This window comes from Myotis yumanensis, unplaced genomic scaffold, assembly GCF_028538775.1.
Source record: "Myotis yumanensis isolate MYYU_CA2020_CCGP unplaced genomic scaffold, mMyoYum1.0.hap1 SCAF_8, whole genome shotgun sequence".
In the NCBI taxonomy this organism is placed as follows: domain Eukaryota; kingdom Metazoa; phylum Chordata; class Mammalia; order Chiroptera; family Vespertilionidae; genus Myotis; species Myotis yumanensis.
Genome location: NW_027223759.1, coordinates 40,718,646 through 40,733,985, shown reverse-complemented (window position 1 = coordinate 40,733,985; position 15,340 = coordinate 40,718,646). Strand labels below are relative to the sequence as shown.

General features: G+C 40.6%; 1 protein-coding gene across 2 annotated transcripts in view; it reads right to left on the bottom strand.

Moving 5' to 3' along the window:
- The window catches only part of PDE11A (phosphodiesterase 11A), a 285,421-nt gene that overhangs the window by 77,858 nt on the left and 192,223 nt on the right, over positions 1-15,340 (bottom strand). For both annotated transcript variants that reach the window (XM_070422681.1, XM_070422682.1), the window contains 2 exons: positions 3,867-4,013; positions 3,522-3,629 (listed from right to left, as the gene is read on the bottom strand). In XM_070422681.1, coding sequence (XP_070278782.1) covers positions 3,522-3,629; positions 3,867-4,013 — 255 coding nt within the window. The remainder of the gene's footprint in view (positions 1-3,521; positions 3,630-3,866; positions 4,014-15,340) is intronic.

The following is a 15,340-nucleotide window of genomic DNA, read 5'->3' as shown; positions in this document are numbered from 1 at the left end:
TTAATCACAAATTATAAACGGCACTATATACTCTGTTTATCCGAGGAATTAAAAATATTTGGAAAATTTCAGCTATTTAAATATCTCTTTAGAAGCAAAGAATAATGTTGAAGCTTTTGTTTCAAAAACCTGGAATCCAGAGGCATGGAATAAATAAGTCATTAACAAGGTTTCCAGTGAACTAAATTTCCACCATTTTATATAAAATTGCCTCTCCCACAAAGCAGTTTGTTCTTTTTTTTTTTTTTTTAATTTCTAAAGGAACAAAACTGCTTTGTTACCTAGACATAAGGTGGGACACTTTTGCAGAACATAATTCTCCCAGTCAATAGTTTATTCTCTGTGTTTGAAATGATTTTAGGGTTAAAGGTTAGGAATCTGGTATGTATATTTATAATTTGTTTGTGCTGTCGTACATAGGGTCATAATTTGCTCAGCAATGACACACAACTATGAATTTTCCCATTGCTAGAGACAATGGGCTTAAAAAACACACCCATAGATGCAAGGTCACGGGGAGAACGCCTTATTATTCATGCTAACAGCTCAGAAAGAAAGGAGGCAGATTTCTTCATGTGGGAGGGGCCCTTTTGTACATACCGGCTTTGTTGGTGTCTCTTTTAAAACAAAAAAAGAGTATTGGGGGGGGGGGGGGGGATGTGCCTCAGTGTCTCCTGTTCTCTAAGAAACACTTTCAAGGAAGGTTGGTAAGGTGTGGCGCCCCCGCTTCCTACCCCACCTCTCACTCCTCCCCCACTTTCCTGCCAACTGGCTGGGAAACTTTGCCTTGGAGCGCCATCTAGAGGAAAATGTAGCGCACATAGGCCATGTTTCCTTGGCTTTGTGACTCAGACTGAATCCGTACTTGGATTTCCCTCCCAGATTAATAGAGATTTTGGCTCTATCTTAACACGTGGAAACAGAATAAGATATAACTAGACTGTAAATAGAATCACTTACGATAAAAAATACCAGTGAAAGACCCTAATACTCTTCAGGAGTGTCCTTTCATGGGAAAAAGTCGGTTATCATTTTGCCATAGATTGAGGTCATATTCCAGAAATTAGGATTGATGAATGAATTAAATTCACTTTTTTTCTTCAGTGATCAAGTAACATTTTGTAATTCTATAATTATTTCCTTAGTTAAAAAGTTCTAATGAACTAGATTGTCCATGGTCAAGATGGAGAAGATATTGCTTGTGTTAGGAACATACCAACGCTGACATTTTCATTGTAAACCTTAGTCAAGTTCAGCAAAATTTGATGAGCAGAAAATAATATTTTTTACAGATGTGATTACTCCTTTCAATTCCAGGGAGAAAAAAATAACATTGACCAACATATTCTTTCCAAAGTCATGTTTTTATTTTGCAATACCCGTCCCCCAACACACCACAAGAGAACTTTAATAGCAAGCTCTCTCAGTTTGCCTAGCATTAATACAAAAACAAAACCCAAGTCTTCTCAAACAGTGATACTCCTCAAGGTTGCTGAGCAGACTTGCAAAAATAACTATACCCTTGAAATATTCTGGCAGTGTGAGTACCACCATTGTGGTGACGTAGTTTGAGAGTTCTGCTTTCTTCGACTTCTTGAAAAGGATCAAGATGGTCCATTTTATGGGAACATTTACTGAAGACAACTGGGCATGCATTTCCTTTTACTCCTAAGTGCCCACCCTGATCCTGCCACTCTTGCCAGCTTCCCCATCCCAACTACTTTAAGGCTTGTCATGAAAGTCTGCTTCTACCGTTGCCATCTCTAACTCACAATGTCATGGCCAGCCATTCCTTTCCCTTGGTTGAAAAGGTTCCTGTTTCCTTATTTTGAGATTTCCCTATAAATCCATAGGTTCTCCAAAAGAACGGGTTAATAATTTCTTTATTGAATGTCCTCTGTGTGCCAGACATATGAACTCTGCACACAGAAAATAATTCCTTGTCCACTCAGATCTGATATGAAAAAGCAAAATGAAAGTGGTTATTATTATTTTTGAGCAATATTGGCACTTGAGCAATTAAGGCTCACAGTTCAAAGCATCTTTCTTCCTCACGTGACAGGCTGCTTCTCATGGTGTAAGTTACAGAGGATGGGGCCAGTCCACTTTTCCCAAGCTAGTCTTCTTGTTCCTTATGCAGTTGCGGATCCAAAAACAAGTCCTTGAGTGTAAAAGTGAAGACATTTTTGTCCCATCTTCTTGTGCTATCAGCACACTTGAGTTCATCAATCCAACATGCGTTTCTTGAAAACCTATCATGTGCATGACAGAGTGCAAGGTGCTGGTGAGGATCTCAATAAACAGGTGCTGAGCCAATAAGTGAAAGTTATTGAAAGAACAAGAAATTATATCTTCAGCCTCAAGAAGCCTACTCTGTAGGAGAACAGGAGACTGTAACTTAAAACACATGGCAGACACAGCTCAGAGAAGTAAGTGATTGTTGGCGGATGCTTGAGGAGAAAAGGGAAGACTTCGTGGAAAAACTGGCATTACATCAATGCCTTAAAGGATGAGTACAGTTTGAATTGGCAGAGAATTTCATGAAAAAACGGAATACTCTTCGCTCATTCGGGCTGAAAGGAAATGTATGTCGTTTGGAGTTCCCTGTTTTGGATTTAAGTTTTAATCTGGGTGCAGAGATGTAAGGTATTTAGTTTCTGTTATGTGAATCCAAAACTCATGTTCTCCTTTCATTTTATATAGTAAACATGTTCACACGCACATACACACGTGTATGCATACAAAGGCATGATATATAACAGTGAGGCTAAAGAAATCAATAAATTTAAGCCAGGAAACATTTTATTAGATGATAGCTTAACAGTCTAAGTTGAAAAATCAGGCCAAAACAAGCCTTATTTCTTGCCAGCAAATGGAGATGAATAGAGAATTTTGTTTCAATCTTTGCCACAAACATTTGCTTTCAGATTAAATTCCAAGGCTTACTTCTGGCAAGCTTCCCTAGTTTTCTTCATAAAGAAAGACTGCCCACCACGACTGGGTTACAGCCCCTGGAGCGGAGATTTCAAGCCTAGTGCACCCCTACACCCTGAGAACATCCACTCCCTCTCCCTCCGGGGCTTCCCTTGGCCGCCCTGGCCATTCTCCCAGATCAGCCTTCTCAGGATTTCCGTGTCCCCGGGGGTAATGGTCACACACCCCTACTTTGGCTTTCCACCAGCCAGTCTTATCCAGTAATCTCTTTGTTCAGTTACTCATCCCCGTATCCTTTGCAAAAAAAAGATTACTTTGTAAATCCAAGCATTTCTTTTGTAAAAAGAACCAGTTTCCTAAGATAAAACATTGAAGAGGCTCAAGTCATCATTCCAAGACTACACCTGCTTCAAACGTCAGTGAAAGCTCAGACACTGCCGTGAAACATGCCCTCCCATAACCAGGGAGGTAAGTTCCATGTAAAATAAATCACACGGCAATGTGTCACAGACACGGAAACGTGAAGCAGAAGGCCTGGAGGCCCACACAACTGACAGATGACTCTCACCGTCACTAAACACACTTACAGTCAACATCGCAAACATCAGCTGGCACACGTTGAAGGCGTGTCTCCAGTTGTGGTACAGAACCATTCGATAATTTTTCCTCACTGTTAAAAGCCACCGGCACAGTGTCTGAAATGGGAAGGGAAAGGTTGTGTCAGGCAGTTGTATGTGTGTCTGGCGGACCAGTACCCAAACGATGCCTCGGAGTCATCTTGGACGATTCAGATCCCTTCACAAATATCTCATGTAATTTTTTTGGTGACCCTATGAGGTGTGCAGGGAAAGTATTATCATCCCCAGTTTGCATTTGGGAAACTGGAGGCTCAGAGTAGCTGCCATGGTGTCACCCAGGACAGAACACCTTACCTCATAGTCGATTTTAAATTTCTGAACCATCCCCAGCTCCATGAACATCCGAAGAGCAGCCGTGATCATGGCATCAACGTCGAGAGAAAAGTCATCAAAATGGATGTCATCGATGGCAAGTTCTGACACCAAAGGGATGTTGGCTGCCTACGAAAGCAGAAGACATAAGTCAAGGCAAGTTCACCAGCTTTTCCAAGCCCCTCATCTCGCCCTCCTCTCCTGCTTATCTGACGGGCCACATAAATCAGACCTGACCTGCACTTACACCCTGATGCAGCTAAACTCGGAGCTGGAAATGTCTTTTGTTTCTGAACTGCAAATGCCCCAAGCAAATGAAAGGGGGAGGGTAAAAGGAAGCTAATCTGAAGAAAAAATATACACACTGGATCTAGTCTGCAGAATTTAGAATACAAAGCTGTCTAGTTTACTGAAACCACAGTCATACAATATATTCTGATGCATATTACAGAGCAGTAAATGCACGAAACATCTGGGCAGCCAGCAGCTGTGAATTTTAATTGCTGCTAGTCAGGAGAAGGACATGGGGATACACTGCTCTGCCTTGTGTTTTGTAACCTTAAATCCTGTAGCTGTGCACGTGCTCTTTGTTACACGCGTTGTGTATATTCGTAAGGATGGAAAGGATCAGAAAGCACATCTCTGGTGCAAAATGTGTTTTCTTAATAAAACAAATACTTGTAGGGTTAGTATAGGCATATGCTTCATTGAAGGAATACATTTGCAAGATGGTTTAGCTTCACTATCTCTAAACCATTTGATAATTTTAACATAATTACAATAGTGGTTATACAAAGTTGTCCCTTTGTATCTGAGGAGAATTGGTTCCAGGACCTCCATAGGTACCAAAGTCCATGGATGCTCAAGTCCCTTATATAAAATGGCATAGTATTTGCATATAACTTACATACATCCTCCATATACTTTAAAGCATGTCTAGATTACTTACAATAGCTATGCAAACGGTATGTAAATACTTGTTATATTGTTTAGGGCAGTGGTTCTCAACCTGTGGGTCGCGACCCCTTTGGGGGTGGAACGATCCTTTCACAGGGGTCGCCTAAGACCATCGGAAAACACATATATAATTACATATTGTTTTTGTGGTTAATCACTATGCTTTAATTATGTTCAATTTGTAACAATGAAAATACATCCTGCATATCAGATATTTACATTACGATTCATAACAGTAGCAAAATTACAGTTATGAAGTAGCAACGAAAATAATTTTATGGTTGGGGGGTCACCACAACTTGAGGAACTGTATTAATGCGTCGCGGCATTAGGAAGGTTGAGACCCACTGGTTTAGGGGATAATGACAAGAAAAAACTTTGTACATGTTAAGTTCAGACAGAACCCAAAACCATCATAGGCCTAACTACATAGTATAAGTCAGCAACAACGTAACATTTTTGTTCCAATAGTTTCCATCTGCCCTGGGTTTAGTCCTCAGATGCGAGACCCTGGATACGGAGAGCCAGCTACATTCATTGTTTTCAAAACACTCGTGTTAGGCAGCTGTCAATCAATTGTTCCACACAAATTTAAAGGTGAGAAAAAAATATTTGGGAATATATATATATATATATATATATATATAATATATATATATATATATATAATTTTTCTTTCTAATTGTATTGGGTTTACCATATTTTTGGGGCCAGTCTTGGTAAGGGAATAATTTCTGTGTTTTCAGATTATCAGGGACCATTCTGTTTCCATATTTCTAGTCTATTTCCTGGGTGTAAATTCCCAGGGAATAACTTATGCCCTGGGACAAGTTTGGCTGAGCAATGAAGTCCAGGTCTGGTGACTCTAAGCATCCCAGAAACCATATAATCAGTCCTTTCTTCCCACCTCCATCTTCCTCCACAGGCATTTACATCTCTAGGCTAAAATCCAGGCACAACATGAAAGAAAAATGAACAAATACATAAATTACAAGACAAGTTACATTCTGCAGATTGGTTATTTTCATTAAAAAATGAATCAGCTTATCCTTCAGTGAATCATTGTAAAATATTAGCATGTTTGTAGACTCTAGCTCCTTGGAATTAAAAAGGTAAGACTTGTGAAATTCAAACCTGGTAGCGGTAGAAATAATCTCTGTGTGTATGTCCTTATTTGAAGTTCCTGGCCTTATGCTAAGCACTTCAGTACATGTTTTTTACTTTAAAAATATTTTTAAATCAAAGTTATACATAAACATAATTATTTAAGAGTTAATTAGGTCTGCAAAGCTAGACACACCCCCACCCCAACTCACACACACACACTTGTGGAGCTCCTCTGGCGCCAAATTTTTAATTATTTTGTTTGAAGCATTTTTATTAACTTCCCAACATTGAAGATGAAGCTGTCTCACACTTTATCTGTAACCTCTGTGATCTTCTACACTAACCCTTCTTACTTCCCAATATACAGGGTAGGTCAAAAGTAGGTTTACAGTTGTGAGTAAGCAAACACCGAGTCTAGTCTTGTATTCTTATTTATTAATTATTGCATTATTTTCTATACTAATAACTGTATACCTACTTTTGCACCACCCTGTAATAATATAATAACTTTGTTTAGAGAAATATTCAGGGTTATATTATCACAGCTATGTAAAAGACAGTCATAGCTAAGTCATTAAATTTACTATGATTATTTTTCTTTCCTTGACAGCATTTTTTATTTTGCAGAGTTAATAATTATCTTTTTAAATCTGTGCTTAGTTTTCTATATACTTACCATTATTTCAACCCCCTAAATTCTGCACAATTATCTAAGTCTCATGTGAAAAAAAGATTGGATAGCGTCTTAATTTTGTTTCATGGGTACAATATCTTCTCTTACCTCTCTGCTGGTGTTAATGATAATTCTACTTGACATTTTCTTCTTCCTTCATACCTCAGAGTTTCTGCAATCTGTACTGGGGGGCTTCTATGTCTGATGCCTAGCTTTTGCCCCAGGGTGTTCCTCCACCATACTCCCAGGGGCGTCTCCATCTCTCTTTTATTTCTGTATCCGACATCTTTCTCTCTTCCTTGTGTCTCTCCTCATTACAGTGAGGCATCTTCCAACAGGTTCCCAAGTGGAAGTGTGTGGTAGGAAAATGTGTATGTCTGATTGTTTTCATATTATTGTCACAACTGATGGATAATTTGTCTAGATACAGATTTCTAGGTTGGAAATAATTCTTGGAATTAGGACTTGGAAGGCACTGCTGTTTCAGCTTTAGATGTTACTTTTGTTCAGAGTCTCAATCCTTTGAAAATGACTCCCTCTCCTGGGCCATTTTTGTAGGACCTTCTTTTTGGCTTCCAAAGTTCTGAAATGTCATGAAAATGTGTCTAGGTGTGAGTTTATTTTCATTTACATTCCTAGGTACTTTTGAACCCTTTAATCTGGAAAGTCAAGTACTGTAATTCCAGAAAAAAAACAAACAAAGTAAAATACTCTCTTTGATGAATCAAAAAAATCTTTCCTCCCTTATTTTTCAGGAATTCCTTTTATTTGATCTTTGGCCTGGTTTTATTTCCTCTTTGGCCTGGCTCATCTTTTCTTGTCCATATACTTCTTTTTAATTGTTTAAAAATAGCATCCTATTCCTGGCTGGTGTGGCTCAGCTGGTTGGGTGTTGTCCTGTGCACTGAAGGGTTTCTGGTTCAATCCCCAGTTGGGGGCGTTCAGGAGGCAGCCGATTGGTGTTTCTCTCTCACATTGATGTTTCTCTCTCTCTCTCCCTCTCCCTTCCTCTCTCTCTCAAAATCAATTTTTAAAAACATTTTTAAAATAGTATCCTAATTTTGTTTCATGGATCAATATCTTCTCTTGCCTCTCTGAGGATGATAATGATAATTCTAATTGACATTTTTTTCTCCCTTCATACGTTACTTTACTCCCTTCACTTTGTTTTAATTGTAAAAACAAAGAACATAAATTTATTCTTTTAACAATGTTTAAGTGTACAGAACAGTATTGTTAACTATCTGCACATTTTTGCACGATAGATATCTAGAATTTTCCATCTTGTATGACTGAAACTCTGTATCCAATGAACAACTCCTCATTCTACTTTTCTGTTTCTATAATTTTGACTACTTTAGATACCTCACATAAGTGCAATCATGCAGTAGTTGGCTCTTTGTGATTGTTTTATTTCACTCAGCATAATGTGTTCAAGGTTCACCCAAGTTGTACCATGTGACAGTATTCTTTTGTATATAAGGCTGATTAAATATCCCATTGTATGTATATACCACATTTCTGTATCAACTCATCTGTGGAGCAGAGGCTGTAAGAGCATTAGAGGCTTTCCCTTTGGTTTTCTGCTCCTGTTTAAGCAGGGCTCTCAAAGCTTCCATTAGAGCTTCTGGGGGCTTCCGTGTAGGGGAATCTGATCGACTGTTTATTTGGGGAAGCCACCAAAAGTTGGTATCTTTGAGACTTTGCTCTTTAGCTATTCAGATTCCCCAGGGAAGCATCTTCCGGCTGGACCTGGTGGGGAAGGGGCGTGGAGGAAGAGCCTCAGCACTGGTCAATAATTCTTCATCAACCCCCTGCACTCCCACCTCAAGTTTTGCACTGGGGTCCCCCTAATCCGAGGACCCGTTGTTATACCCTCTTCGGAGGACGAGCCTCCAGTCTTAAGGCGTGGAGGAATGAGACGAAGGATCTAGAGATCAAACTGCTCTTAGATTCTCTCTTTATCTGTTTATAGCCCCACCTTTATCCTTTCTTCCAAATTAGCCAATTCCTGAGCTACTTGGGGGCAAGAGTCTGTGATATAAATCTATTTGCCTCTCAGCTTTTCCCATTGCTAGCCTATGTTTTCTTTCTTGGTTTTGCTAAGTTACTTAACACTTGTCCATTCCTTTGTTTTTGAGAATTTATGCCTTAAAAAATATCCCAGCTCTAGCCAGTTTGGCTCAGTGGATAGAGTGTGGCCTGAGTTCCAAAGGGTCCTGGGTTCGATTCTGGTCAAGGGCACGTACCTCGTTTGCAGACTCCTCCCCAGCCCTGGCCCTGGTCAGGGCGAGTGCAGGAGGCAATTAATCGATGTGGCTCTCTCACATCGACACTTATCTCTGTTTTACCCTCTCTCTTCCACGCTCTCTAAAAATCAATGGAAAAATATCCTTGGGTGAGGATTAAAACATAAATAAATAAAAATAAAAAGTATTCCTTTATTGTTGTTTTAATGTGGTTGGTTACGGAACATAATAAAGTTAGTGTTTTTACCATCTTTACCTAAAAATCATGGAAATTATCTTTCTTCAAAGTCTTAAATAACCCGCTTGGAGAACTCTGGTGAGCTAGCCTTTGTCTGTAGTCCCTTTGCCTCTCTGTGCCTGGGCCAGGTTGCACCGTGTAGACCTTTCTCTTTTTCTGAGCCTGTGTGTTCACTCTCGTCAACCCTGACCTCGCTTCTTGGGCTGTGACTACCTTAGAGGCAGGCGCCATGTTTCCTTCCCTCAGGAAAGCTCTGGAATGACTTTCTGTCTTCATCACAGGTTTCCAGGCTGTGCATACAGAGAAAGCCATAGACTTAGAATGATCTGTGCTTGCTTTAATTTGTTCAAATTCAAACTCAAATACAACTGGAACCCCATTTTCCAAGACGGTAAAAGCCCAGCCCCCAACAACACAGGTGGCTGGTCTCCCAAGAGTCTGGCAAAGGAGGCCTAACAGAAATAGCAATGGAGGCAGCATTGCGTCTCCCCAGGTGGCCCTGTCTTGTAGATTATTAATCGTGGGTTCCCTGCTGCCATTATAAATCCTCTACTCTGCAAAGGCACTAAATTCACTTAATTATCTTAAAAATTAAAGAATATAGGCATTTTTTCATTATGAAATGTTAATGGAAAGGAAATAAGAACATTAAGTTGAAAAATGTAAGATGACCTCTGGTTCACTAGACCCATCCCTATTGACCTTGTCTTTTTCTCTCTAATAGGTTGATTGATCCACAGTTAAATCATACCAGCCTGTAGATCACCCCGAGCCCTGTCGTAAACCCTCGCTGGCACTTGTAGATGCAGAGAAAGTCCCAAGCCTTTCAGGAATGACCATTTTCAGCTATTTTGAGACGTATGGACAGTTTGCAACCACATTCCTAAATTCAAGAGCAGTTTCTGGAGGAAACTATGAAGAATAAAGAGTAGTGTGTGTTCTGAGGAGGCGGGCACGAAAGTTTAGGCTGCAAAAGATTCGGGGAAAGCCTTCTGTTGCCAGATTCCCTTGTTATGGATACACAAGCCTACTATCTCTTCTGATAAGCAGACAGCGGGATTGTATCTTCCAAACCTATAATTACTCTAGCCAAAGGATATTAACAAAACAAATCAGAGTCAATTTCTCCAAGTGTCAGTCTTCGACTTTTAAATATTTATAAGGCACCATATCCCTAAATCAAAGAGGAGTGCTACAATACGAAATAACTACTGAATTAATAGCCAGGAAATAACATTTGGATAAAAGAACCATTTACTTTATTGCAGCGATAAATGAAAACACAGAATTATGAGTCTGGGAGCTAATATGAATAATGTTCCAGAATTAGGACTTTAACTGGCTGGGAATACCTGGTATTCTTTGACCATTCCTCTTTTTTGTTTGGGTCTTAATAGGTAAGTGGTTATCAAAGTGAGTCATAAAACTGCCTCCTCTAAAATGGAAAAGGTAGCTTTACAAAGAGGCTGTTAAAATACAATCCTGGGCCCTTTGACACATGAATATTACATTTCGTATGCTCAAAAAAGGGGAAGAAACAACAAAGTCGGCAGTGGTCCAGCCCTAGTAATTAATTCAAAGGAGAACTGACTTATTGCCAACCCAGCCCACTCTCTCACCCCTCTGAACAAAGTGGGGGACTTTAGGATTCTTGGATTAATGATGACAGGAGACTGACCGTGATGATGAGGAAGAAACTGTAAAGTTATTTGTTCCACCAGCACTGTTATAGCACTTACCACATGCAGGCACTGTTCTTGTACTTTCTATACTTATTAACTCGTTTGGGCTTCACTAGGACCCTAAGAGGTAGGGAATATTTTTAATCCTATGTTACAGAGGAGGCAACGTGTTCAAGTTTGTTCAGTTGTGATTGGCGGAGGTGAATTTGAACCTGGGGAGGCTGGATCTAGAGCCTGACTCCTAAGCGCTCTATGCTTGAGGGCTCTCCATTCCTGTAGGAAACAAATGATCTTGGCGCACCATGGACAGTGCTTGGGATTCAGATCCAAATGGACTAGCCTGTAAACCCATTTCCATAATGAGCAGCCTGAATCCATTTGAGGGGACAATATTTTGGTCCTTACTTATATGAATCCATTTGGGGAAATCTCCAAACTCAAAAGTGACTATAGACTAAGCCCCAGTTATTAGCTGTGTTTTGATTAGAGCAAACACAGAATTATCTCAGTCCTCTCCAGACCATCCTGAAAGAATAGCTTGTCCTCGGAGGGGGAAGAGGCAGAGGTGAAGGCTCAGACCGGCCAGCAGAGCACTCCTGGACTCTGGTACCATCCTTGCCCAGGCAAGGTGCCTGGTAAAGTAAGGCAAACAACCATCATCTCAACATGGGCTGAATGGGTGAGCCAGGCTGGGGGAAGATCTACAATCCCAAGTGAGCTCTCTTTCCTCACTGCCTGAAATATCACCATTAGAGTTCCGTCAATAATGGTCAGAGACTTCTTCCCTAGTAAAATGAAAATACCTTTGATGCAATGGGGTGGAAAGAAAGGCTCATAAAGCAGAACAGAAATTGAGGATAATTCCTTAATGAATGAAATAGCAATTTAATAATTGTTTCAACAACTAGACAGAAAATGATGAAAAGAGAAAGAAGGTGAGGGAATTTTTGCACCAGCAAGAGGTGAGGCTAGGACATCAGCCCCTAGTGATGTATCAGGGTTTGGAAACCAGTGAGGTGGTCCTCCACTTGATTAACCAACAGCTAAAGACTAAGGGACATCATACTCCCTGTTTCTGTAGTATGAAATCCCAGGTTTATGAAAAAATCGCCACTGAGAAGAATTCACAGGGACAAGCACACACTAGTACTGCACCATGACACCTAAGGCACAGGGGGCAGCAAGGGGCATGGAGCCTGGAGGCCTGTGGAGTCGTAGAGAATGACAATGTTGGAGGATCAAAGGAAACTTGAAGCTCAATGTCCCCTCTTCATGGTTTCAGCAAAAGTCCAACTGCCCCTGCCCTGCGTGCTGGTATGATGGGTCCCAGTGCACTGTAACAAAGTTCCACACCCACCTGGGGAGCAGAGCCGGGTAGCAGCAACGCCACATATTGGGATTAGAATTCACTAATGGAAACAGTGGGCCACCCTGGGGGTCAAGAGGAGGGTGCGGAGCCACTGACCAGGGCGTGGTTTTGTTTGGGTTTCTCGTTCACATCAGGGGCCTTGTCCCATGTTCCTCTCCCCTGGTTCCCTATCTTGAGCCCCATCTTTTTGTCCTGCTAGTTGGGGTTAGGAGTACAATCTGTCACTGTGGACATATGTGGCTGGCCACCCATCATCACTTTCCAGTGAGCTAGTGAGAAGAAATATTTCAATATTCATGCCTCCAATAGAAACTATTTCCCATCCTGCTCACTTGGAAAAAAATAGTCTCAACTTTCCAAGTTTTTCTTGGTTTCTCTCTGCAGCAAGATAAGTAAGAATTTATATACTTTTACGGATAGATCCAGGAAATATCTGTATTGGTTTATGCCATAAGAGCATATGAAGCATTATACAAATGTTTCTACTCTTAGGGCTGAATAAAGCAATCACCTTCAGTGAAGAAGCAATCTCTCACATGAGGCAGGGGGTGCAGGGCCCATTCCTCAGCCACAGTTCCCTGTCTTGAATCATACCTAGACTTGTTCTCAGATGGATGAAAGTGTCCCCCAAAACACACTCACACATCATCCATGCACACCATGCCATGAGCACACACACACACCGTTATTTTTAATTTGTTTTTACTTCTATCAGATATCTTATTAGTCCTTTCTGTCTTGCCTTTCTATCAGACTGTCCTCAGCACTGACCAACATTTTAATTGTACTCTGACTCTGTGTTGGTCGTGTATGTTTGACTATTTGACTTAAGCTGAATGTGCTGGATAGGAAAAAAAATATTTTGGAAAGAGAATTATAAATTTAGAAACCCCCACTTAAGAGTTAGTGAAAACATACCTTTATTAATTATTAACGTTGTAAAGTTTATTCAGAAATTTAACAACATTAATAATTTTCACTTAAACAATTAAGAACTCAACCATGCTTAGACAGATTGGCTCTTTTTGTTGGTGCTGAGGAGCCTACGCATTGAAGATGCTTTTCCCCCTGTTGTGCATTACTGAGATGTATGATGTATCAAGCATCGTACAAAACACTTTAAAGTATCTCACTTAATACTCCAATCGATAATGCTCCAATATCAGTACCAATTTATCCCCCTTAGCACAGATGAGGAAACGAGGTTAAGAACATAGGTAAGTAACTTGCTCAAGGTCATATAACTAGAAAACTGCTGAATCTGCCTCCCACCCCTTATGTTTATAACCTCTACCCTGTGTTGTCTTCACAACCATTTGATGTTCTCTTAGCTTAGACTCACGGTGGCTTTGCCATAGCATTATTAAATCCAGGTGTTCTTGTCCATGCAGTATTTATTTACTTTCCTACTTTGTAAGTCTGTCTCTCATCATTTATAAGCTCCTTATGGAAAGGAATAAGTTTCTCCAATGTCAGCAATTATTATAGTTTAAAATTATTTCTTGGCTAGTACTTAATAAATGTGGGTTGGTGATATTCTGAGTGCATGTGTGGAGCCAAACAGATGGGCCTTTGGATCTGAGTTTTGCCACTTGCTAAAACTGTGGCTTTGGGCATCTATTTCCTCTTCTGTAAAAGGAATGTAACAATAACCATTTATCATAGTCATTAAAATCATTAAGTGACATAAAATACTTAGCACAGTGCCAGGCTCCTACTAGGCCCTCCATATACTATGACAGTATATTAGTTTGCTAGGCTGCCATAATAAAATATCACAGACTGGGTGGCTGAAGCAACAGAAATTTATTTTCTCACAGTTCTGGAGACTGGAAGTCCAAGATCAAGATATTGGCATGTTTGGTTTTGCCTGTGCCTCTCTCCTTGGCTTGCAGATGGCTGCCTGCTAGCTGTGTCCTCATATGGCCTTTCCTCTGTGTGGGGCATCCCTGGTGCCCCTCCTCTTATAAGCACAACAGTCGTTTCGGGTCAGGGCCCCACACTTATGATCCCATTTAGCCTTAATTACTTCCCTCAAGGCCTCATCTCTAATACAGTCACTTTCTAAGGTACTGGGGTTGAGTTTCTACATATGAATTTTGTGGGGACATAATTCCACTCATTACAGATGATTATCATTATTGCAGACTGATTGAATACTAAATTTCCAGAAATTCAAAACAAATAATTGGTGGCAGACTCAAGAATGGTAGTCCCCTTCAGAAGCATCCTGATTGCAATTCTAGTCCTTCCTCTCCAGGGTTCCTTAGAGAAGGCAATCTAGAAAGGCTCTCTCCCCATATTCTTTTTGGAAAGAAATATATTCAGTGCTGGGATCAGAAGATACACTGGGAGGAAACATGATTCGTCAAGCTCAGGCTAAACACTAAAAATTAAGGATAGGGGTAGGGGGCTGTGAACTTGACGAATATACCTTACCAGTCACTGTCTTATCAGGTGGTTTTCTGTATTGGGCTTTTTATGGGGATAGCTTCTGAAAGGAATGCTTTTCTGCTCAGTGACTGCAATGAATGGTATTGTTATTCCTGATTTTCCACTCCCTTTCATGCCCTCACACTGCTACATGACCCTGAGCTGCCCATGGATGGTGATACTTCCCTGCCCATTGACTTCAGGTTTGGCCCGCGGAATGTGATGGAAGTGATTGTATACCAGCCCACCCCACCCACGCATATGGGAAGCATCTATAAGCCCCATCTGTAGTTCTGCCAGTTTTCTTGCTTGAATCCTATAGTGAGGAAGATACCTGAGAGACCTTTGTCTCATGCTCACTCAGCTCATTAGGAACAAAGGAGAAGAGGGGTGGGCCTCTGAGTATCACTCAGACTGTCTGAAAATGGTAGAATGTTGGTGTCTTCCGGTCTAATGTAAGAAAGGTGGACTAGCTTGCCCGAGGTTAGAGTACCTGCTGGTGTCAGAGCCAGGATCAGGGCTCTTTCTACCAGACCTGCTGCCCCTTCCAAGGGGGACTTCCAATGCGAGGCAGAATTTACCAACCTTCTGGGCATTCTGCTCCATCTTTCTTAGGTCTGACTCTAATTAGCAGCATTCTGTAGCTCTGGCTTGTGTATGAGACATTTCAGATGATGCATTTAACATCATGATCATATTTATACTTCTACACCAAGGGAATTCCAGCACACAGAAATATTTTTAATAA